We start from the raw sequence: 22,750 nt of genomic DNA on the forward strand, positions 1-22,750 counted from the left end.
CGGAGGAGGAGAGAGGTGCTGGAGAGGAGGGACCAGAGGAGACTGGCTCAGCTGCGGGGCGTCATGTCAGAGCAAGCCAGCAGAGATAAGGAGAGGTGAGCAAAATGCACCATGGGACACAGACTAGCACAGCAGCAGCATAGCCTCAAGGACACTAAAGGAGAACTCCAAACCTGACAGACTTTTTGTTCACCTCATAACAACGTCTGGATAATATTCCTGAAAACACATTACATATATGTTCTTGAACTTTGTTTATATCAATTACGATGACTGACTCGCACATGAGGTGTGACCAGGATGAACTGAGGAATTTGTTTGATGTATAGACAGACATCGATACATCTCAATAAATAATTGTAAATCCTCCACCACTCCAGTCATCCACAGTGTCCCCCAGGGTTCAGTGCTAGGCCCCATCCTCTTCATTCTGTACATCCTTGCCCTTGGACAGGTCCTCCGCCGTCACGGCCTCCGCTTCCATTGCTAAGCCGATGACACCCAACTCTACCTCTCCTCCAAAACCATCTCCCCTAACACCCACTCCACTACCTGCCTCAGCGACATAAAATGATGGAAGCAACAGAATTTTCTGAAAATCAACTGCAATAAATCGGGAATCCTCATCATCGTCCTAAACTCCCTCACCCAGACATTGTCACTTAACATCGACGGCTTCACCGTAACCCTCTCCAACCACGTCCCCAACCTCGGCATCATCCTTGACCCCACCCTCTCGTTCCTACCCCATGCCAACCAGGTCACAAAATCTGTATTTTTCCATCATAACTTCTCGACTCGACTACTGCAACAGCATCCTCTATGGTTTACCTAATAACATCCTAAACAAACTCCAATACGTCCAGAACTCTGCTGCCCATCTGCTCACCTCCACTCGCCGCTGTGACCACATCACCCCTGTCCTCCAAAACCTACCCTTGCTCCCGGTCAAATACAGGATCCAATTCAAAATTCTGCTCATCACTTACAAAGCCATCAACAATCTGGCTTGCCGACCTCGTCCCCCTCCACACCCCCTCCCGTTGCCTCAGGTTTGCCGACCAAACCACCCTCAAGACCACCAGGACCAAGCTCTGGACCTGGGGTGATAGGGCCTTTTCAGCCACAGCCCCGTCCCTCCACATCAAACAGGCCAACACCCTGCCAACATTTAAACAGGCCCTCAAAACCCACCTCTTCAAGCTTGCCTTCACCAGTTAACCCTCCCCCCTCTCCCACCCCCCTTCCAATGTGTCCCCAGCACTACCTTAATTATACTTTCTTTTATTTATTTTGTTTCTTTTTTATTACTACCCAATCTTTTCAGTTTGTAAAACGTCTTTGAGTGTCTAGAAAAGCGCTATATAAGTCTAATGTATTATATTAGAAATATATCCCACAAATAAAGACAATAAAGACCATTCATTCATTCATTCAAATGCGTTTTCAGGAATTTACGATATCATTCTGTATATTACGATATCATACAGTATATCATTTACTGTAGCGGGTTCTCCGCAATCAACAAGTGCAGTCTACTCTTTATCCATGGTCTGTGGCATTCTGTCTCTTCATGTCCAAAGCATCGAGGCAGCATTCAGAGTGGGGCATGGTTCAGTAGTGTTAGTCAGGGGTTAGGAGGGAGGAGGAGGAGGAGGAAGATGGAGAGGAGATGAGATAGAGGTTGTGAGGAGCTGCACTCTGGCAGGTCATAAAGAAGCTCTTAGAGCCTCAGGGGTTGCTGGCCAAGAGAGATAGGTTGTGGGGCTCAGAGGTTTGATGTCCTTGCCCACTCCTCCACACACACACACACACACACACACACACACACACACACACACACACACACACACATACATGCATGTGCATGCACGCACGTAAGCTTGCCCACACACACACACACACACACACACACACACACACACTCTCTCACACACATCCTCTGTGTCCTCTCAGGGTGCAGTTTCGGGGGGAGGCGCTGCTCCTGCGCAGGGAGGAGAGAGAGGCGCGGGCGCTCCAACGCCTGGAAGAGGAAGAGGAGAGACAGAGTCGTCTGGAGGCCCTGAGAAATCAGGTGAGTCTCTTATCAGTACATTCTCCCATCAGCTGCATTGATTGGATCTGCCATTTAAAATCCCACACTGGGGTAATAAAATATTTGTGTGGGTTTTCACAAGGTGCTGCATGATTCATTTTGAGGCATTACTGCCACATATTGGTGGGATGTGAGAATACAATGCTTCATTACCAGGCTATCAAACAAGGTTTTTGAATGGTATTTTTCTTCCCCCCAAAAACCCCCACTTCTGTCCAAGGTGGCCGTGGTGGCGGAGGTCGACCCAGAGAGGATGATGGGAGATACTGAGGCCTGGAGAAGTCGGCAGCAGTTTGTCGAAGAGGAGCAGTTTGTGCTGCACAAACCTCTTTACCATCTTCACACGTACACAGACACACAGGTGACTGTGCCCCCATTTATTTGACCTGAAGTGTCTAGATTTAAGTGTCTGGATTGATAAGACTGTCCTCTCGTTCTCAAGGCAGCCTAGATTTGCAAATATGTGTATGGTATTTCCAACTGACAGGGATAAGAATCCAAAAGTGTAATAATCATGCAAGGTTGTGGGTCATGTGTCCCAATAATCCCCCACCTTCTCTAAGGCCACCAGGGAATCAGCATACAGTGCATTTGACTGAACTCGGCTGTACAGGAAAACATTGTTTGTTACAGGCAATTATACAGTATAACTCGACCAGTGTATATTGATCTGCAATTCCACTGAGAGATCAGTAACTGACCTTACTGACATACGTACACATACCTCAACTGTGCAGAATGTGTAAAACATCAAATATTAGAAATAGACAATTATAAAAAGAAAACAAGGGTGTGACAGTATGGAGCTTAACTTCTTTATTGTTTTTGGACTTCGCAATATCTCTTTTGATGATACACACCTTCGAAAACACACTTATTTCGTTGTTTGGTACCTGTACTGTAGCAATGACAATAAAGACCATTCATTCATTATGAGAGTCTACTATTCCTACCTTTGTTTTCCAGATTGTGTCCGATCCTAGAGTGAGGATTGAACAGGCCCTTCGTGAAGCAGGTCTCCACAACACTCTGTATGCTAAAGAGGTTCTCGCTGGGGTTCAACCTCCCAGACCACCTCGACGTGACACTGAGTCCACAGGCTTCAAGTCTACCATCAAGGTTTCTGGCATAAGTCAGGAATGACTATTTCCCTGGATAGTGTAAAATATATACAGTATATGTACCCTGTTTTGTCTAAATGTACACTCTTGAAGCAAAAGAGGAGTTTTTTTTTCAGTGTGGCTACTGTATGAATGGGTCCTATATCAAGATTGAATAAATTACTATTTATTATTTGTTAATAGAGTGTGCTAATGTTGACGTTAGGAAGTTTGCATCACACTATGTTATCAAAGTTGAATAATCAGAGCAGGTAGTGTTGCCTTATCTGATGTAACACAACATACATAACAGTGTTTCTCACGTTGACACTATAGCAGTTAATAAATGATTAATGGTATATGAAGTGGGCCAAAGGATTCAATGTGTTATTGGTTAATTTAGCCACATATTTCTCAAGGATCATGTAATGATCAACTGATCTGAGGGTGTCAGTACAAAGTTCAAACATCTTTCTTACATAAATACTTTCTGGATTTATTTGCAATCCAATCTCATGTCCATTTTGAGGCTGAATCCATTTCTTATTAATTCATGTGAAATAAGAGGATGTGGACCCATGTGGTCACTCTAGCCTGAAGGGAATTTATTCAGGATTTGAAAATGTCAGGGGCAATGAAGTCACTGATGTATTTCCACCACAAAATGTTGACTAATTCACTAAAACCTAACTCCTGAGGATTCATGAATGTCAAGTCAGGGGAGAGTATCATCGTTTAGAGTTTTTATTAATTTACAAAGTGCCATGACTTAATGTCATAGTGTCTTACACAAAGGAATTGTTATGTAACAAAATGATTAGACCTATAAAAAATAGCAAGAAACAAAGCAATATTTAAAACCCTACACTAAGAATAGCATATACCAAAGCAATATATAATACCGTACAAATACATACTGTATACACAAATACCATACATTTGAGACTCTTAATGCTTTGTTAAACACATTAAAACAACACATATCTACAAAATGTACATATCCACATGAAATTCTCAAACTTCAGTTCAAATTGGTGTCTGATGCACATATCGACAAGACTATATACAGTATACACATAACCACAGTTAAGTCTAGGCTGTAGCGCTGTACACTCCATGGGCAGAGGCAGTTGGGAGGAGGGCGTTCATGATAAATGGAAAATGGTAAATGGACTGCATTTATATAGTGCCTTATTCCAAAGCGCTTTACAATGGCCTCTCATTCACCTATTCACACACACATTCACACACCAATGGTGGCAAGTTACCATGCAAGGTGCCGGCCCACTCATTGGGAGAAAATCTGGGGTGTCTTGCACAAGGACAGGACTCAAGGACAGTGTCTTGCCCAAGGACACCTCGGTGTGGCCAGCCGGGGGTTGTGATCACAATCATTAGACGCCGGCTCTGCCTCCTGAGCCTCGTACATCCTGAGATGTCGCCCAGACGTTTCTTGATGAAGTGGGCTACGAGAACCTGGGGTCTCTGTTGGTACTCCACCAGCACATCGTGGGGGGATGAGATCTGGTCTCCTTCTAAGCGGTTTAGCAGAGTCACACAAATCACACCAGCTGGAGAGAAACAAGTTACCTTAATTAGACAAAATATTAAGGGAACCAGCATCCTCTGTGTATTCAGACCAACTAATCCTGGGGATTCTTCCCCCCCAAAAAAACCCACCTCTGTCCATGGTGGCCATGGTGGCCATGGTGGCGGAGGTCGACCCAGAGAAGATGATGGGAGATACTGAGGCCTGGAGACATCGGTGGCAGTGCGAAGAGGAGCAGTTTGTGCTGCATAAACCTCTTTACCATCTTCACACGTACACAGACCCTCAGGTGACTGGGCCTTTTTCTTTTACCTTAAGGGCCAGTTTAACAGACATGGCTTGAATCTAGTCCTGGATTAAATCACACTTTCAATGTAAAATCTCCATTATACACGCTTTTCAGTCTACGATTAGGCTCAAGCCTTGTCTGTGAAACCGGCCCCGAAGTGTCTAGCCTGAAGTGTCTGGATTGATAAAACTGCCATTGCCACCCAGATGTGCCAATGTGTGTAGGGTATTTACAACAGTCAGGGATAAGGTACTCCTCTCCTCGATCTCACTCTTTTGTGAGGAACATGTTGAGAATCACAGTGTGGAAGTGAGCACTGGCGTTGAGGAGGCTGCAGATCTGTCTCTGGAAGATCTCAAAGTATTCTTGATGGTTATCTGTGACAAGATCGTTGACAGTTAGAAATCCGCATATGTCTACTTATTTTAACTGTTTTTCTATTAATGTGTTCCCAAATAATATGCCCTTAACTTTAAGATTATTTTAGTGGTACAAAGCTTGAAGGAATCTGGACCCTGATCTGATACGATAGTCTAAGTGCCTATAACAACTCACCAGCCGCCATAATCTCGTACATCTCCATGGCAACCTCTGAGAACATGTTTTCCACGGCCTGGATGTAGGACCACTTGTCAGCAGAGGTGGAGAACACCTCACACACCTGCTGCACCATCTTGACGGACCAGTTCATGGAGTACCCGTCCTTCTCACACACCTGAGAGGGGGAACCAGAAATGTCAGTAGCTCAGGCCGGTTCAGGCAGTACCTTCCGTTAAGTGGGCACAAAATGGGGGAAATGTGTCTCTTAGGTTAAAAGATACCGGAACCCTAGAGCAGATAATAAAGTTATTTAGCAGCAGTGACTGACCAGTACGGGTACACAATGAGTCGTGAGATCTCAAACAGGCGTCCATTGAGGGCCTTGCTGGCCAGCACGAGGGAGCACACGCTGTTCCCACACAGGAACAACAGACGAGCCACATTCTCCATGTGCCATGCCTGGGGGAGGACTGGAGGCCAACAGAACCAGCACAAAACAAAACAACTGTCATTCATACACACAGCATTCACACTTTACATTAACATTTTTGACATTTAGCAGACGCCTTTATCCAAAGCGACTACAAGCGCAGTACATTTATCGCAGCCCGGTACACACATAAAGATAATCTGGCCGATTTTGGCCCAATTTCCCCCCTTCCGACCAAGGACAGCAAACGCCCGATTATCGGATGGCTCTAAAGATTATCCTACAAGATTATCCTGTGGTGTGAGGTGTGTTAAGAGTCAATTTCTCCCGACAATCTGCTCGGAAAATGGTCGGGGCCGACGATCGTAAATATTAAACGTGTTCAATATTTACGATCAAAAGTCTTATTGTCTGTGGTCAAAACTGACAACTCCCAAGTCCGATTGTGACGTGGAATGGAATGTAGCCACTCAAGAAGCGAGCTGACTGAAGCGTCTTCTTCTTTTCGTTCTTCTGCACTTTATTTTCCCTGTAGCACATGGCTGCCTCTACAGGTCAGTCAGGGTACTACTACCCTGTTCACGCGAGACTCAACTGTCGGAGGACAGATCTTTATGCATGTGGTTGTATATTGGAGCACACCACACACAATACGATCAAGACTGTTCAATCCATGATTTTTTATCTTAATGTGTGGGGTCCTTCTCAGATAATCAGAAAATCCTTATATGTGTACCAGGCTTAAGGTAAGTGAATCATCTATACATCAGTCATCATCACACATGATGGTGCACTCACCATTTGCTTAGTGAAATCTATAATCCTATGGTAATGGTACATACTGTACGTGTGGACTGACCAGACATACAGTATATACAGTATACAGACAAAAGAGTGTAAAAGGTTTGTCTACCATTCCTGGGTGTGTAAAATATAATCATTAAAAGTTGCCAAGTCCTCTGGGCTACTGCAGTTACCTATGAGCTCCTCCAGGATGGCCAATATGGTGTCGCTGGTCCAATCTTTGGCTTCCAGGTCGCTGTGTAGCAGGATGAGAGCCTTGGCCAGGTCCCACTGGGCCACCCCAGCACGCCGCTGCTCCTGCCAGTCTAGCGAACCTGGAAAGAACATTCCCTTACACTACACATACACTTTGCCTTGCAACTCTGGCCAACCAAAAAACAAGCATTTCATTTGTTATTATTAACATTAGAATTTCACCATGTAATTACTAACAAGTGATTTATATAAAAGTGCAACCAGTTTTTTTAAGGTAGAAACCGAGAAGGCCCATGTTGTCCCTCTCACCGTCTGGTAGCAGTGGTCCGTAGAGGATGAACAGCAGCCGGGCTTGGCTGACAATGGGCCAGGGTTTCAGGATGCGGGTCAGCCAGAACAGAGTGTCCTTGCTGTTCTTCCAGGGGTCCAACAGAACCTGTCTGCAGAACAGACGGATCTGTTGCTCCAACCACTGACATGAACCTGAGGGAGAAAAAAAGACATACGGATCACTCACGTCTCTCACACTCTTTCAATTAGCCTTTTTGTTTGTTTCTCTCTCTCTCTCTCTCTCTCTCTCTCTCTCTCTCTCTCTCTCTCTCTCTCTCTCTCTCTCTCTTATAGGGACAGACACTCACCTGGCTTTCCTGTGACCACTGACATGAGTTTCCGGGGTAGATTTGTGAAGTCGCACAGGAAGTTGAAAACTCTGTGACACTCCATCTCATGCCAGCCGGCTATCAATGTCTGTCAGTCAAACATTAACCATCTCAATACAGGATTCAGCCTTTGATATTAAATTGTCTGATGTTCTTTGTAACTAGGCTCTCACCTGTAGAAATGCTCCATAGCTGGAGAGGCCTCGGCATTGCACTGATATAATGCACTCTTCCATCATGAAGCAAGGAACCTGAGTGGGAGGTAACAACTGTGTTAGTCTAAGTAAGGTTAACTAGAAAATAACAATCTATTCAATGTTGTCAACTGTTTGGTTTGTTTAGAAATGTGAGAATGTTTGTAGAGCACACACAGCTAAACATTGCCTCATCTGTCCTCCCTCACCTCTCTGTCTTACCTGTGAAAACTTGCTATATATGAACGTTAGCCTATCCTTTGTTGGCAACAAGAGGGTACATCTCTTGAACAATAAACCTGAAACAATGAGCAAAAACAACAAGAATGTAACATAGTGACTATATTTGCCAACCAGGACCACTTGCTTTCCTCATCGGACCCCCTATGAAAGGAGATAGAAATAATACTTTGGTCTATCTACCTGATAAAGAATTACAGCAGAAATAATGTGGCTCTGAATATTAGTTTATTATAAACATGTGTGTTCTTGGCCAACCAACTAAGTAAAATAAGGGTAAATTAATCAAATAAAGCTGTTGAGGAGCCTCTCACCCAGCGATGTGTAGTGTTCTAGTGAGGACACCTCGGTGGAGTGATGACACCCCTGTACGATGGTCCTCTTCCTCCAGGTCTGAGTGGAGACATAGCCCATGATGGAGCGACTGATGGCCTTGGACACCATGCTCAACACACTGATCTGCGACACTTTACCACAACAAACAATGAGGCAGGGAGAAACATCTCATTAATTCAGATGCACTTCATTGGAGCTATACATATTTAAGACCATTTAGTACCCTGCCCATGGTAATGGCTTCAATCAGAATAGTTCAGCCTCATAGATATGTCTCATCTAAATAATCATAATTCACCCATCCTGAAAAATGTCCAAAGCAAACAGAACCCACCAGAGAGTCTGTCCAGGATCATCTCAAAGACCTCGGGGGCCAGCCGCTCAAAGAAACAGTCGCTGGCCCGAACCTGACGACTCTGGCTGCGGGTGGTCATGGTCCTGACGGGATACGGCCGGCGTCTGCGGTGATACTTACCGGCGTCTGGGGGATTCGGCCGCCGTCTGCGGTGGGTCACCGTGAATTTCCTTGTCACTTTCGCCATAATAACTGGAATACTGTCAAGCCTTTATTGTCCCACAAATGATCTAGAAGCGAAAGGAAATAGCTAGTTAGTTAAACTTGGTGGTTAGCCACAAACTGAAAAGTTGCTGGCTAGGATAGCTGCATGAACTTACCCAGCTGAGGAGAATGGCACTTGTCAATAAACCTTTGAAATTGTTGCCTTACTGAGCTTTAAATGCTCCTTCACAAGCTGTTATGTGTTCAGGTAAATATTGACACCACTGACATGAGACAATATAATATATATACTAATACTATAATATATCTAAACTAAAGTCACCGACAGTTTTACCTCAGCCAGCGAGCCGCTATTGAGCTTGTGTGCTGTACAGTTCCTGCTCCCTCGCGAGGAAACTCGCTGAACAACAAGGGGTGCGTTCGTAAACACGCTCTGGAAATCTGATCAGCACTCATGGAATGCCTGTTGTCCAATCAAATTACTTGGTCCCTTTATGACGTTGAACCCAGTGTGCGTTCCGGAGCAAATTTACGAACGCACCCAAGGAGCGCTACCGCGAAATACGATCAGCTCGCGCCGTCATCTCGAATGAATGAATGGTCTTTATTGTCATTGATATAGTACAGGTACCATACAACGAAATTTGGGAGGGGGGGCTCCCCCGGTGCTAGGAACAAAAACTAAAAACAAGAAGGGAAAAGAGCTGGTTTACATAAATAAAGGCTATGTACACTAGTATCCACTATACTACTATACAAATAAAACACTGTGCTGTACTCTATGCTATGCTATATGTAACAGAGTTGGGAATGTATGTTTAGTTGTGGTGAATGTAGATGAGTTTCGCCGTGCTTGAGCAGCCCTGGTTGTTGTTGGAGCCCCCTTTGGAGTTTGGGTGTACTGCAGGTCTGCGCGTTCTTTTGTCCTTCTGTTGTTGCCGTACTTACGGTGGTACCAGAATATGGCTGCCATCTTAATGGGTATGTGTGCAATGTAAAATGCTCCTCGTGTTTTGTTGTTTGTGTGGAGAATCTTGTAATGTAGGGTGAAAATGTTGGTGTAGTACTGTGCTGTTTGTTTTTACATGTATTGTGATGATGTGATGTATTGTGATGATGTGAAAACAGAACATTTATTGTATGTTATTTTGAACGCGCAGATTCACAAGAGTTGCAGACCAGAGAAGAATTGTGTTTTATATGTCTTCTCTGCAGGTATGTTGCTCCACATGTTGTTTGTAATTGTTATTTGTAATGTTTGAGGGAAATTTGTGTTCTTTCTGTAAACAAATTATCCTGATGTGAAATATACATACACGGTGGGACAACCAGAATATGGCTGCCATCTTAATGGATTCACAAGAGTTGCAGACCAGAGAAGAATTGTGTTTTATATGTCTTCTCTGCAGGTCAATAAAGAGAATTGGTTGAAAGAAGGTTGCCTGTTTGACCATCGTTACATATACCTATTCTAACATTTCCTATCTCTGAACCTTATGTACCCGAGGGTTGTCATATTGCACATAGTGTTATTGCACATTCATTTAAAGTGTCGCAGTTTGCAGGTTTGAAATGTTCATAGTTGTGTTTCAGCACTTGATTTCAATCTAGTAGCTGCCATCAAATTATCTAGATTGTCCAGGGCCTAGAACCTAGGTATTTGCTGTGTTCAGGGCCTGAATGGCCCTGGGGTAGAAGCTGAGCTTCAGTCTGTTTGTCCTTGCGAACATGGTCCTGAACCGCCTGTCCGAGGGCAGCCGAGCAAAGTGTTCGTACCCAGGGTGGGATGGGTCTCTGGAGATCTTGGAGGCCTTCCTGAGGCAGCGTGTGTTGTACAGCTCTTCCAGAGAGGGGAGGGGGGCGCCGGTGATCTACTGGGCCGATCTCACGACTCTCTGTAGCGCATTCCTCTCTGCGGCTGTGCAGCTGGAGAACCACACGCAGATGCAGTAGGTGAGGATGCTCTCCACTGCGCAGTGGTAGAAGGTCACAAGCATCTCCTGTCCGATGTGGTTTTTCCTGAGGACTCTCAGGAAGTAGAGCCGCTGTTGTGCCTTCTTGATGATGGCTGCTGTGTTGGTCTTCCAGGACAGGTCATCCTGTATGTGCACCCCCAGGAATCGGAGGGTTGAGACTCTCTCCACGCTCCCTCCATCGACTAGTAATAATAATATATAATATACACTACCGTAATCTGAAAGTGTAATAATTATGTAATGTTGTGGGTCGTGGGTCCCCATAATGTTAGGTAAACATTGACACAGCCTCCTCCCCCACACTCTCCAAGGCCGACCAGTGAATCAGTATACAGTGCGTGTGACTAAGACATTTTGTCAAACTCGGCTGTGCAGGAAAACATGGTTTAGTTACAGGATGATCGTGTAACTGGACCAGTGTTTATTGATCTGCAATTCCAGAGCAAAAGTTTAAGAGATCAGTAACTGACCTTGGTTCAACTGAGGAATGTGAGGAAAAACAGGAAAACATCCAATATTAGAAATAGAATATGGTTATAAAAAGAAAACAAGGGTGTGACAGTAGGGAGTTTAACTTCTTTATTGTTTTTGGACTTCACAATATCTCTTTTGATGATACGCACCTTCGAAAACACACTTATGATAGTGTACTTTTCCTACCTTTGTTTTCCAGATTGTGTCCGATCCTAGAGTGAGGGTTGAACAGGCCCTTCGTGAAGCAGGTCTCCACAACACTCTGTATGCTAAAGAGGTTCTCTCTGGGGTCCAACCTCCCAGACCACCTCGACGTGACACTGAGTCCACAGGCTTCAAGTCTACCATCAAGGTTTCTGGCATAATCAGGAATTATTATTTCCCTGTATAGTGTAAAATATATGTACCCTGTTTTGTTACTAATTACATTAAACTAATGTATCTAAATGTACACTCTTGAAGCAAAAGAGGAGGGGTGTTTTCAATGTGGCTACTGTATGAATGGGTCCTATATCAAGATTGAATAAATTACTATTTTCTATTGTTGGGACAGATACAGAATTACAATATACATTTGTTTACATGGTGTTTGTAGAAAGTTATTTCTCATTGACTACACTAGAACAAAAATCAATGCCCATGTCTGAATAATCAAAAATTGCATCTGTATATGTGTCCTTTAGAACAAATGTGTATCTATTCATAAATCTTTGTTAATAGAGTGTGCTAATGTTGACGTTAGGAAGTTTGCATCACACTATGTTATCAAAGTTGAATAATCGGAGCTGGTAGTGTTGCCTTATCTGATTTAACACAACATACATAACAGTGTTCCTCACGTGTCTCTCCACTTTCCATCAATGTTTCATAAACTATGACACTAATGACGTTAATAAATGATTAATGGTATATGAAGTGGGCCAAAGGATTCAATGGTTAATTTAGCCACATATTTTTCAAGGATCATGTAATGATCAACTGATCTGAGGGTGTCAGTACAAAGTTCAAACATCTTTCTTACATAAATACTTTCTGGATTTATTTGCAATCCAATCTCATGTCCATTTTGAGGTTGAATCCATTTCTTATTAATTTGTGTGAAATAAGAGGATGTGGACCCATGTGGTCACTCTAGCCTGAAGGGAATTTATTCAGGATTTGAAAATGTCAGGGGCAATGAAGTCACTGATGTATTTCCATCGCAAAATTTCGACTAATTCACTGAAGCCTAACTCCTGAGGATTTATGAATTTAAAGTCAGGGGAGAGTATCATCGTTTAGAGTTTTTATTAATTTACAAAGTGCCATGACTTAATGTCATAATGTCTTACACAAAGCAATTGTTATATAACAAGTCATGAGAAAACAATTAGACCTTTAGAAATAGCAAGAAACAAAGCAATATTTAAAACTATACACTAAAAATAGCATGTACCAAAGCAATATATAATACCATACATTATATACATTGTATATAATTATATACAATGTATACACTGTATACACAAATACCATACATTTAGGACTCTTAATGCTTCGTTAAACACATTAAAACAACACATATCCACATATGAAAACACATATCGTCATGAAATCCTCAAACTTCTATTGAAATTGGTGTCTGATGCACATATCAACAAGACTATATATATACTATACACATAACCACAGTTAAGTCAAGGCTGTAGCGCTGTACACTCCATGGGCAGAGGCAGGGGGTTTGGCAAGGGGTATCCGGAGGGCATTCATGAGATGTAGCCCAGACGTTTCTTGATGAAGTGGGCTACGAGAACCTGGGGTCTCTGTTGGTACTCCACCAGCACATCGTGGGGGGATGAGATCTGGTCTCCCTCTAAGCGGTTTAGCAGAGTCACACAAATCACAGCAGCTGGAGAGAAACAAGTTACCTTAATTAGACAAAATATCAAAGGAAGCCGTGTCCTCTGTGTCGTTTCCAGTTCTGTCAATGTTGGTAACATAGTGAGGTTGAATAGGGGGGGTGTACTGTAACTTATTATTTTTTCAGTACCTTTGATATCACAGACCCGACACATAGCTGCGAAGACGGTGGACTCCATCTCGATATTCCTGACTCCGGCCTCGTGGGCCTTCCTCAGGTACTCCAGTTTTTCTTCCGTGGAGAAGGAACAGAGAGCTCCATCCAGACGGCCTTGACCTGGGGAACCACAACACAACAGGGACCAGGTCAGACTATGGCCAGGTGGCTAGACTGTGGAGGAGACATCAATTATCCATGTCACTTTAGCAAACAGAGTGCTTCACCTTTACTCATTTCTTAGAAAAATGTTACTATAAAAGGTAGATTGAAGGATTGAAAATAGGCTAGATTAGGTTAGATCACTTGCACAGATGATGATAGCACAACATCCAGTACAAAAGTAGAGGTATATAATAACATGCAGTTACCTTCATAGAAGTCATGGGTGCACATGGTGTTTCCAATGACGGTGGGCAGGTTTGGTAGCTCATTGGAGCACTGCAGCAGCTCATTGGCCACGCCCTCGTCCAGCTCGGTGCTCCTGTGGACCACCTTGCCCAGAACCACCTGCTCAAACCGGGGTCTGAAGGAGTAGTCCACTGCCTTGTCCGTCACCACCACGGTCCCTGGGGCCAGACCTGCAGGGGAGGAGGCACATCAGTGACATGGTTCAGTGACATGTTTGGCATCATCACAGGGAAATGAAAAGTATGACTTTTCACAATGACAGACATGTGAAAGCACATACTGATATGGGACCGGAATGGGAATAGTTTTATTCGATAAAAGCCTTAAAGTTTTAAATTTGACTACATCTGAAAGCAAAATAGCAGGGAGGAGCATTCTAAGTAAATCGCTTTGGATTAAAAGCGCCTGCTAAATGGCTAAATTATTAAATTATTATTAAAGTATTAAATTAATTATTCTCTTACCGATTCCACCAGAGGTGCCGAGGCGGACGAGGATGACATCACAACAGTGGGCGTGATGCAGCAGCTTGATGAGCTCGTGGAGCATGATGGAGATGGAGGGGACACCCATTCCATGCTGCAGGGGCAAAGACAGAGGAGCAAGGTTAAAAAAACGAGTATGGACTGAGAGGATGCAACTATGAGAAATAGGCTATGAACTATTTTCATGTCTCCTTTCAAGTCAGTGGTGGCTAGGTGTCCATTAAGATCAGTCAGTAGTCATACATCTAAATGTGGTACTAAGCTATATAAGAGCATCATCTTATATCCAATTTAGCCATTGCACTACTGCTGGTTGCACTCCTGGTCAATGTGATCACTCTTTACCCTTTGCACTACTGCTGTTTACAATATTACCTTTGCACATGCCGTATCATTGCACATTCCACATATCTCTTTGATATAGCCTCTTTTATACATCTGTACATTACATATTGTACATAAGCTAACTGTGCATAGCTCATAACTGTATATACCTCTAAACTACCGTACTGGCCATACTGTACCTATCACTACCATTGTCATATATACATCCTTTATATCATGTTCTTATATCACTATTTGCACTTCTGGTTAGATGCGTAACTGCATTTTATTGTCTGGTACTTGTACTCTGCAATGACAATAAAGTTGAATCTAATCTAATCTTGTGAGAGGTAAACACATCCATTCTGCAGTACTTACACTGATAGAAAGTACAGGTCCTACTTTGTACATGGAATAACGGTCCGTTCCCTCACAAATATCTGTGACGTCGTCCACGTTCCCAGGCAAACGCAGCTCCTTGTGGATAAACTGGGCAAAGGCTTTCATACGGTTGGCACTGCCACCAACACACACAAACTGCATAGGGGAGAGAGAAAGAGCATTATTTTATTTTTTTAAAATTGTTTTATTCCCATGTAAACAACTTGTCAGTCAATTGTTGGAATTAGGTATTTTATGCTCTAGGCAAGGGGTCAGCCATAGACCAAGATCCTGGAGCAATTAGGGGTTCAGTGCCTTGCACAAGGACACCTCGACGTGTGGCCAGCCGGGGTTCAAACCGACGAGCTGCCGACCTTGCGATCATTAGAGGCTGGCTCTACCGTCTGAGCCACAGCCACCCCTAAGCCATTAGGGTCCATTATACAACCATTAGGTGACCATTATATTCCTTTGTCTATGAGAGCGACATAAATAATAGTTCTGTGCCGCCACCACAAACCTTGGTGTCTCCAAACATCTCAGGCAGGTTGTGTGTCTTGGTCCCCAGGCTGAAGTGATAGAGAATGTCCTCTTCCATTGAATCCAAGTGGGGGTTCCTGACATGGACCTCATCCTCCTCTCTGGGTAATAACATTGTATTAACAATGTTATAACTTTGGCATGAGAGAGCATTTATGAAATGCATGCTACAAAATGTTGTAGAATGTTCCCTTTTGTGACATTAATCTCTCTACTAGGTGAGTCTAAAATTGATATAATGGCATAAATGGTGTTCCGGGGATGGGGTTCTCAATGGAGGGGACAGAATAGCCCTCCCTTCATCAACCAGTATAATGAAACTCATATCGTCACCTTCTTAATATAATGGCTTAAGCCATATTTTCAAGTTTTGCAAATAAAAAGAATAAACTGAACCAAATCTAGAATATATGATATTCATTTTCCTCAAAAGTGACTTAAGCCATTTTTTAAAGAAGGTGTATGAAAGATGTATGAAAGGTGTATGAAAGATACTCACACAGTGTGGATATTCCCCGTAGAGTTGAGTAAAACAAGTGCCATTTCACCATTCACTGTTAATTTGACAATTCGCCGGACACTAAAACAAATGTAAAGAAAAAGGACAACTAAATTACTACAAACAACAATCATATTATAGCTTACACAATTTACAGACACACGTAAAAAAATACATACCTCTGAGGCTAGAAAGGTTATTATAAATTCAAACAAGATACAATATTTTGTTCTGTTGTAGCTCCAAATAGTGTTAGGCTCTTGTGCAGCTGAAGGAAATAAACATTTGTCTCTGAGTGTGGCGATGATATAGCAATGACCTTTGACCTTTGAGCCTTACCCTATCTAAGGAGTGATTGGCTGTGGATGGAGGTGTGCTGTGACTGTCTGGTCTCTGCCTCTCCTACGTTAACTGATCCCAAACAAACATTAGGCATTAGGCACTCATTAACCACGTCAGCAGTGTACAAAACAATACCCATGTACATAATCCTAACTTAGTAAACGATAAGAAAACAGTTGTGATTGATGACTATGACACATTGCTTGAGGTTGTCCACATCTTTATAGTTATTCATGTCAAATTGTATTGCACTTTTACTTTTGTATCCTGTATAATGACATCTGTAAAACACATGTTGTATCAGTTTGTACTATGACAAGAGTGGGAAAGAGGGAAAAACAATGATGTAAGTTGTTACGTCCTCCCCAGGTGGTCTTATTATGAAGAAGGAGGAACGGAACAGTCTGAGTGAACACCTGCCTTAGGTAGCTGGGAAAACCCTGTACAGTAGTGTGGTGCTCAAAGTCAACACAGCAACACTCAGTTAGACCTTTAAAAAACAGGCTTTAATTTGCCAGGTCGAATTCAAATGTGACCAACCACAGGGGAACAGGAGAAGGGCCGTGCATGCAGGCCAACAAACAAAAATATCAGAGGCCCTAAGCTTGCCTACACCTCTTCCCTGATCCTAACCCAAAAGCCTAGCTAACTATCCCTACCCCGGAACACAACCTGCCTGCTACAGAAACAATGGGGGGGTGACACCACTTGCTTCTAACATAGTGTGTATAGACAGTGGTCAACTACATGATGTCGTGTATACCCCGGGGTGTCTAACCTAGCCTTTCTTCCAGGAAGATGGAACGGACAGGGGATCAGCACGACAAAACTACAGAGCAAACTAGGCAACCAACTGTGAAGTAAAACTAGGTGTGGTAACAGGGTTAGGATACAAATCAAAACCAAAATGAACACTACCAAGAGTAGGGAAAACTAAAAAGAAAACTAAAGCAACTGAGTACAGCAAAGTCTAAATTAGCAAAAGTAACACAAACCAAGCCAACAAAATAAAGCAAACCACAAACCAAACGCCAACATCTGCCCACCCAGGGGGATTAGAGATGATTACCAGGACAGCCAGCACAACAACAGACCAGACCAGGGAGGAGGAACTCCAATGACAACACTGGGGAGACAGAGGAACACAACCAAAACACAAAAACAGCAGACACATAACAGGCCGCAGCATATAACTCAATTGACAAAGATTAGTGTCAGATTGACCGTGACAAAACAGGGGGGGGATATTTAGACAAATACAGTATGACTAGATTTAATATTCAATGTTGATGCTTCATTGAGCAAAACTTATAATGGCAGTTTTTATCATATATAATCAAAATTGCATGCAAGAAGATGAGAAGAAGAAGTCTGAAACAGTTTTCAGGCACACACATTTATTTCAAAACAACAAAAAACACAACCTTTGAAATAACAACCGCAAAGAGGCATGGAGGAGGACAAAACACTTCAAAACAACAGGCATTTCAATGGAACCATTCTGAACGGACTCCTTTTAAAAAGACAGATCAACATTCCAAAACACACTGAAACACATAATGGCTAGTTAGTGCATTTAGGATACAGACATCACTTGTCACAGTGCAAATGCAGTTAATTTAATGTAACAATGTCAGGCACAGCACCGATCTTATTTGTGGGAGCAAAATAATTCAGAATATTATTAGCACTTGTGTATACTTCATACAGCTAGCATATCAATAGTATTACTACTTTAGGTGGAACGTTAACAGGCAACACCCAGTAAAGGGAAAGTGAAGGAAGACGCTGAGGAACAGGGGTGGTAGTTGTCCTCCACTGCTCTGGTCCATTCTAGTACTTGAAACCAGTCACCTCTGTTGTCAGGAACACACACACACACACACGCACACGCACACACACACACACACACACACACACACACACACACACACACACACACACACACACACACACGCACACGCACACAAATGTGGCCTTTAACACCTGATCACTGACAAGAGCTTTCACAATGCACATCAGGATTTCAATTTTCCCCAGGCTAAATTGTTAAAAGGCATTATCATTTCTAGATGGTAGGTCTATGCAATGTCATTTCGTAACCCAATTGTTAAGCCATTTTTATTATTATTATGTAGATCCATACATTATGTCCTGTCATATACAATCAATACATGAGTTAACAGATTGGCTTCATATGAATCTAATAACGTATTTTATTGCACATCATCAACAACAGAGTATGTGTTTTTGAGCAATGAACCACTGGATTAAAATGACCTTGGAAGACTGGAACTCAAACCACCATTATAAGAAAAAAAAACTTACTTGATCCATTATTCTTGGCTGTTGATTTTTCATCCTGATAGCCGAAGCTCAAGAGTGTGGACATGTTAACAGAAGCTGGTTTCTTGTCGTGAGCCCTGAGAGACCAAAAACAGTGTTTAAAGTACAGTGAGAACTCAATGGAACCAAACCAAAATGGGACAAAACTAAATAGAAGAAGATGAAGATGAAGATTATTATAATGTCCTCAACATTACACGTATTTCATAACTTTCCCTGGAATACTTTGTGCTTGTGTTTGAGGATAAAACGTCATAACACCCATAAACGTGGTAGGAGAATCCATCAGCCGATAAAAAATGATATTGATATCAATGAGATCAGACCACGAGTCAACTAACCTGCCAAACATTGAATTTGGACCCTGAAAACAATGTAAACCGAGATAGTTACTCATTGCACAAGTATCCCATAAACACGTTTTTCACTTTGAACATAATGATCAACCTCCTGCTATTGTGCTTGAGTAAGAAATCTTTCCTATTACATCCTCTGCAGCCTACTTTAGCATTCAGGATTGGGACAGGTCATGGACATGTGTCAAATGTACAAACAACATTGCTCAATACTTAATATTGACAAGAACACAGAGAGCCAAGGCAAATAGTCAGATGGGCTTGCAAACCAACAAGCGCTCTTTGATACTGTGCAGGCTATGTTATATGCCTTAAGGAGACATATTGTGTGCTTGGTAAATTAGGCCACTGAGTAGTTCAATAGATGCCATAACACTTTCTTAGACATCAGAACTCTAGGACCAGGTCTATTTGACGATTTAAAACAACCATGAGGCTTCAGACGTGTTCAAAGGTTAAAATGAACACAACAAAAAACAGGCATACTGTAGAAGCAACTTCTCATCATCATCATCATCATCATCATCATCATCATCATCATCGAAGAGTTTTTATTGAAAAATAAAACAATAAGAAAATCATTAAAGCCAAGGGGAATTTTACACTCAAACCCAGTGAACTCCTTGTGAGCTGTTTCTTCACAGAAATGATGCCTTGATCACACCATACTAATCCATGATACTGTTGATCAGATTTTGAGGAGCCATATATATATAATTCAGCTGTGGAAAAAGCTCCTCTTGAGCATAACAAAGTACAGCATTGCCATCTTGTGGACATACGCCGCCAGGGCATGCAATTACATTTTTGGTCTCCCAGCCAAGGTGTCTGGTGGATGAGTTTTACTAAAATAAAGGCAAAAAACACATGAGCCTGATTTCTGTCACATAAAAAAATGCACAGAACAAACCTCCTGGGGTAGCACTGAAATCTTGCACCTATAACAGCAGTGACAATCATCTAATGGCAAACAATTACCAACAATTAATTATTAATAATTTGGCTGGTATTCATTTTCCCCCTGTATGCTGCTAATTCTCATAATACTGATAATTACAAAAGGGGCACTCACGTTTTCTTGAATTTGCATGCTTCTTCGTCGTTTTCTGCTGTTAGAGATTGGCTATTATGATCATTTTCACATTCCTGGCCACAAAAACAAAGCAAAGCAGATAAAACAGTGAGAATGATGATCTTAACATCCAGGGGATAATTTACAGTCCACAGTTCAGTAGGCCTAAAGTACTGATAGTCTTGCAATCTGAAACAATCAGCTCATGAGAGTATGGGGAATATCTTACCTTTAAAACACAGATAGAGACAAATATGGAGGGTGAAGTTTCTTAACATCCAGGGGATAATTTACAGTCAACAGTTCAGTAGGCCTGAAGTACGGGGGGTAGTGGTGGTCTAGTGGATAGTGAGTTGGACTTGGGATCGGAAGGTTGTGAGTTCAAATCCCGCCTGAAGCCACACCACTACTAGTGTGCCCTTGGGTAAGGCACTTAGCCCTCAGTTACTCCAGGGGGAATGTCCCTGTAATTCGTAATTGTAAGTCGCTTTGGATAAAAGCGTCTGCTAAATGGCAAAATTATTAAATTATAAGTACTGATAGTCATGCAAAAAAATGTAAGCAATCAGCTCATGATAGTATGGGCTATATCTTAATCCTCCATATTTCTCTCTCTCTTTCTCTCTGTTATACATTATGACATATTTCTCTCTCTCTCTGTTGTGACAAATTATTGTTGTGACATTGAAAGGGTTTCTCCAATCACCTTATCTTTGTTGTCAGCTTCCCGTTCCCAAGTGGACTTATTGTCACTCCCGAAGGGGCACTCGTCCGGGCTCTTCCTGACCGTTTCGTTTGGGCTGGAAGAAAAACAACTCATGTAACTATGACGACAGTGAAAGAGAAACCGGTGTCAATGACGGTGTCAAATGATTTGCACTTTGTGTAATTACAATCTGCGGCACCTTAGTTTCTCTTGAGGGCTCGGGGCTCCGGAGAACCAATTGGAGGGTTGGTATTGGTTGGGGTTTGTTGGTTTGGTTTCCAAATTGGTCTCCTCATGCCACAACAGACCTGGTGAATTAATGGAACATACACACCCAGTGTGAGTCAGACAGACGGGCAGTCTCAGCCAGTCAGACTTGGCAGCCATATAAAGTGCAAATGATAACTGATAATAATACTGGTTATTTCACCCTTCTGTCCTCCTTGTTTTGCAAGTTTGGTATAATCTGAATCCGACTCGAGAACCCCGGCACGGCGTCCACGGGTCTTCTCCTCAGGACCGTTGCTGATCTGAGACAGGCCTGGGATCTGGGACGTGGGGCCACCGGCTGATGGAATCATAATTATGCCATTTAGCTTGACGCTTTTATCCAAAGCGACTTGCAGGGCAGAGTGAATACATTTGATGCATCGGTTCCAAATCCTAATCTAAACAACATAACTTGTTTTTATGAATGGTCTTTATTGTCATTAATATAGTACAGGTACCAAACAACGAAATTTGGGAGGGGGGGGCTCCCCTGGTGCTAGAAAAAAAATACTAAAAACAAGAAGGGGAAAAGAGCTGGTTTACATAAATAAAGGCTATGTACACTATCCACTATACTATACTACTATACTATACAAATAAAACACTGTGCTGTACTCTATGCTATGCTATAAATATTCTAACATTTCCTCTCTGAACCTGGTGTCTAGCGTTATAACATTAGGCTTCACTACACACCCAACGTTATCCTCATAATTACACACGTCATTGTCAGAGATTACATTTCTATTCCATACACAGCTGTCATTGCTTGCGATGGCAGTGCGACACCCGCCCCATATAGCAACATAACAGCCAGCCAGCTAAGACATCATGAGCTAAGCTAACGGCCGGCTAGCTATGTTAGCTAGCTAGACAACTGTTTGCACATTTGAGGACAGATCCCGCTACTTGCCATGGTCTGTGGTTCCATGGTCTGTGGTTCCCTGGTCTGTGGTTCCCTGGTCTGTGGTTCCACGATCGGTATCAGTATTCATGTCTACTGCTGTTTTTCTAATTGGAAAAATGATGACAGAAAAATAGCGTTACGTTAGCTAGCAGGATACATCGCATTGGCCAAAGCCCCATAACTAGCCAGCTTAGCTTGTGGCTAGCGGGCCATCCCATCTATTGATACTCTAGTTTTAATATGCGTATGTATGCTAGCAAATCGTACAAAGCATCACTTATTTATACACACATGATTTAAAACTTACCTTTGTCTAACAAGAGGAAATATGTCGAGTGATCACTGATCAGTGTGAAAGAAGTGATGACTGAGTTTGAATTATTTTCGCTTCGCAAGAAAAGACGTTCGAGATAGTGCGCCCAAACTTTTTGTTGTTACCATAGAAACAAACCTTAGAAAACAAGGCTGGAACCAGCCCGTTGGAATTCGAGGACGTGTTCAAGAGCAAGAACGTCTCCTGATAGATGTGTTCAAAAACGATGCGAAGAAGAAACGCTAAAGAGCTACAGTGAAAATGTACCTTAAATTTGCAGTATCATCGTCTTTGATATTACTGTTATTATTATTATAACCTACTCGATGTTTTGACGATAC

The 22,750-nt window shown here is 42.5% G+C and overlaps 3 protein-coding genes and 1 pseudogene across 5 annotated transcripts in view; 1 reads left to right on the forward strand and 3 right to left on the reverse strand.

Annotated features, from left to right (window-relative positions):
• The window catches only part of LOC308162810 (coiled-coil domain-containing protein 148-like), a gene marked incomplete at both ends in the record, with an annotated part of 23,480 nt that extends 20,242 nt beyond the window's left edge, over nt 1–3,238 (forward strand). The window contains 4 exons of the mRNA XM_080536951.1: nt 1–95; nt 1,957–2,074; nt 2,316–2,456; nt 3,062–3,238. The exon at nt 1–95 is cut by the window's left edge and continues 24 nt beyond it. Of these exons, the coding sequence (XP_080393077.1) occupies nt 1–95; nt 1,957–2,074; nt 2,316–2,456; nt 3,062–3,238 (531 nt within the window). The remainder of the gene's footprint in view (nt 96–1,956; nt 2,075–2,315; nt 2,457–3,061) is intronic.
• Nucleotides 3,239–5,300: 2,062 nt separating this feature from the next.
• Nucleotides 5,301–8,973, reverse strand: LOC308162811 (F-box only protein 47-like; annotated as a pseudogene). Its single transcript has 10 exons — nt 8,766–8,973; nt 8,410–8,562; nt 8,078–8,154; nt 7,835–7,912; nt 7,641–7,749; nt 7,312–7,485; nt 6,981–7,121; nt 5,902–6,043; nt 5,589–5,748; nt 5,301–5,410 (listed from the first exon to the last, which is right to left on the reverse strand). The product of its transcript is annotated as an F-box only protein 47-like (transcript).
• A 3,700-nt stretch (nt 8,974–12,673) lies between these two features.
• Nucleotides 12,674–16,400, reverse strand: upp2 (uridine phosphorylase 2). The gene is made up of 8 exons (XM_080537141.1): nt 16,277–16,400; nt 16,098–16,178; nt 15,579–15,699; nt 15,056–15,214; nt 14,333–14,447; nt 13,829–14,038; nt 13,431–13,577; nt 12,674–13,289 (listed from the first exon to the last, which is right to left on the reverse strand). The coding sequence occupies exons 2-8, from the start codon at nt 16,139–16,141 to the stop codon at nt 13,147–13,149; spliced, it is 939 nt and encodes a 312-aa protein (XP_080393267.1). The 5' UTR covers nt 16,142–16,178; nt 16,277–16,400; the 3' UTR covers nt 12,674–13,146.
• Nucleotides 16,401–17,845: 1,445 nt separating this feature from the next.
• LOC308162982 (uncharacterized protein C7orf57 homolog) lies at nt 17,846–22,527 on the reverse strand. Of its 2 annotated transcripts, none has more exons than XM_080537143.1 (8): nt 22,404–22,527; nt 22,103–22,200; nt 21,350–21,487; nt 21,119–21,227; nt 20,920–21,013; nt 20,214–20,287; nt 18,768–18,862; nt 17,846–18,295 (listed from the first exon to the last, which is right to left on the reverse strand). In XM_080537143.1, the coding sequence occupies exons 2-8, from the start codon at nt 22,182–22,184 to the stop codon at nt 18,273–18,275; spliced, it is 615 nt and encodes a 204-aa protein (XP_080393269.1). In that variant the 5' UTR covers nt 22,185–22,200; nt 22,404–22,527; the 3' UTR covers nt 17,846–18,272. The 2 variants fall into 2 exon arrangements, with proteins under 2 accessions (XP_080393269.1, XP_080393268.1); XM_080537142.1 differs by having other exon boundaries at nt 21,107–21,227.
• Nucleotides 22,528–22,750: the final 223 nt, after the last annotated feature.

This window comes from Nansenia antarctica (assembly GCF_963989245.1).
Source record: "Nansenia antarctica genome assembly, chromosome: 7".
NCBI classification, from domain to species: domain Eukaryota; kingdom Metazoa; phylum Chordata; class Actinopteri; order Argentiniformes; family Microstomatidae; genus Nansenia; species Nansenia antarctica.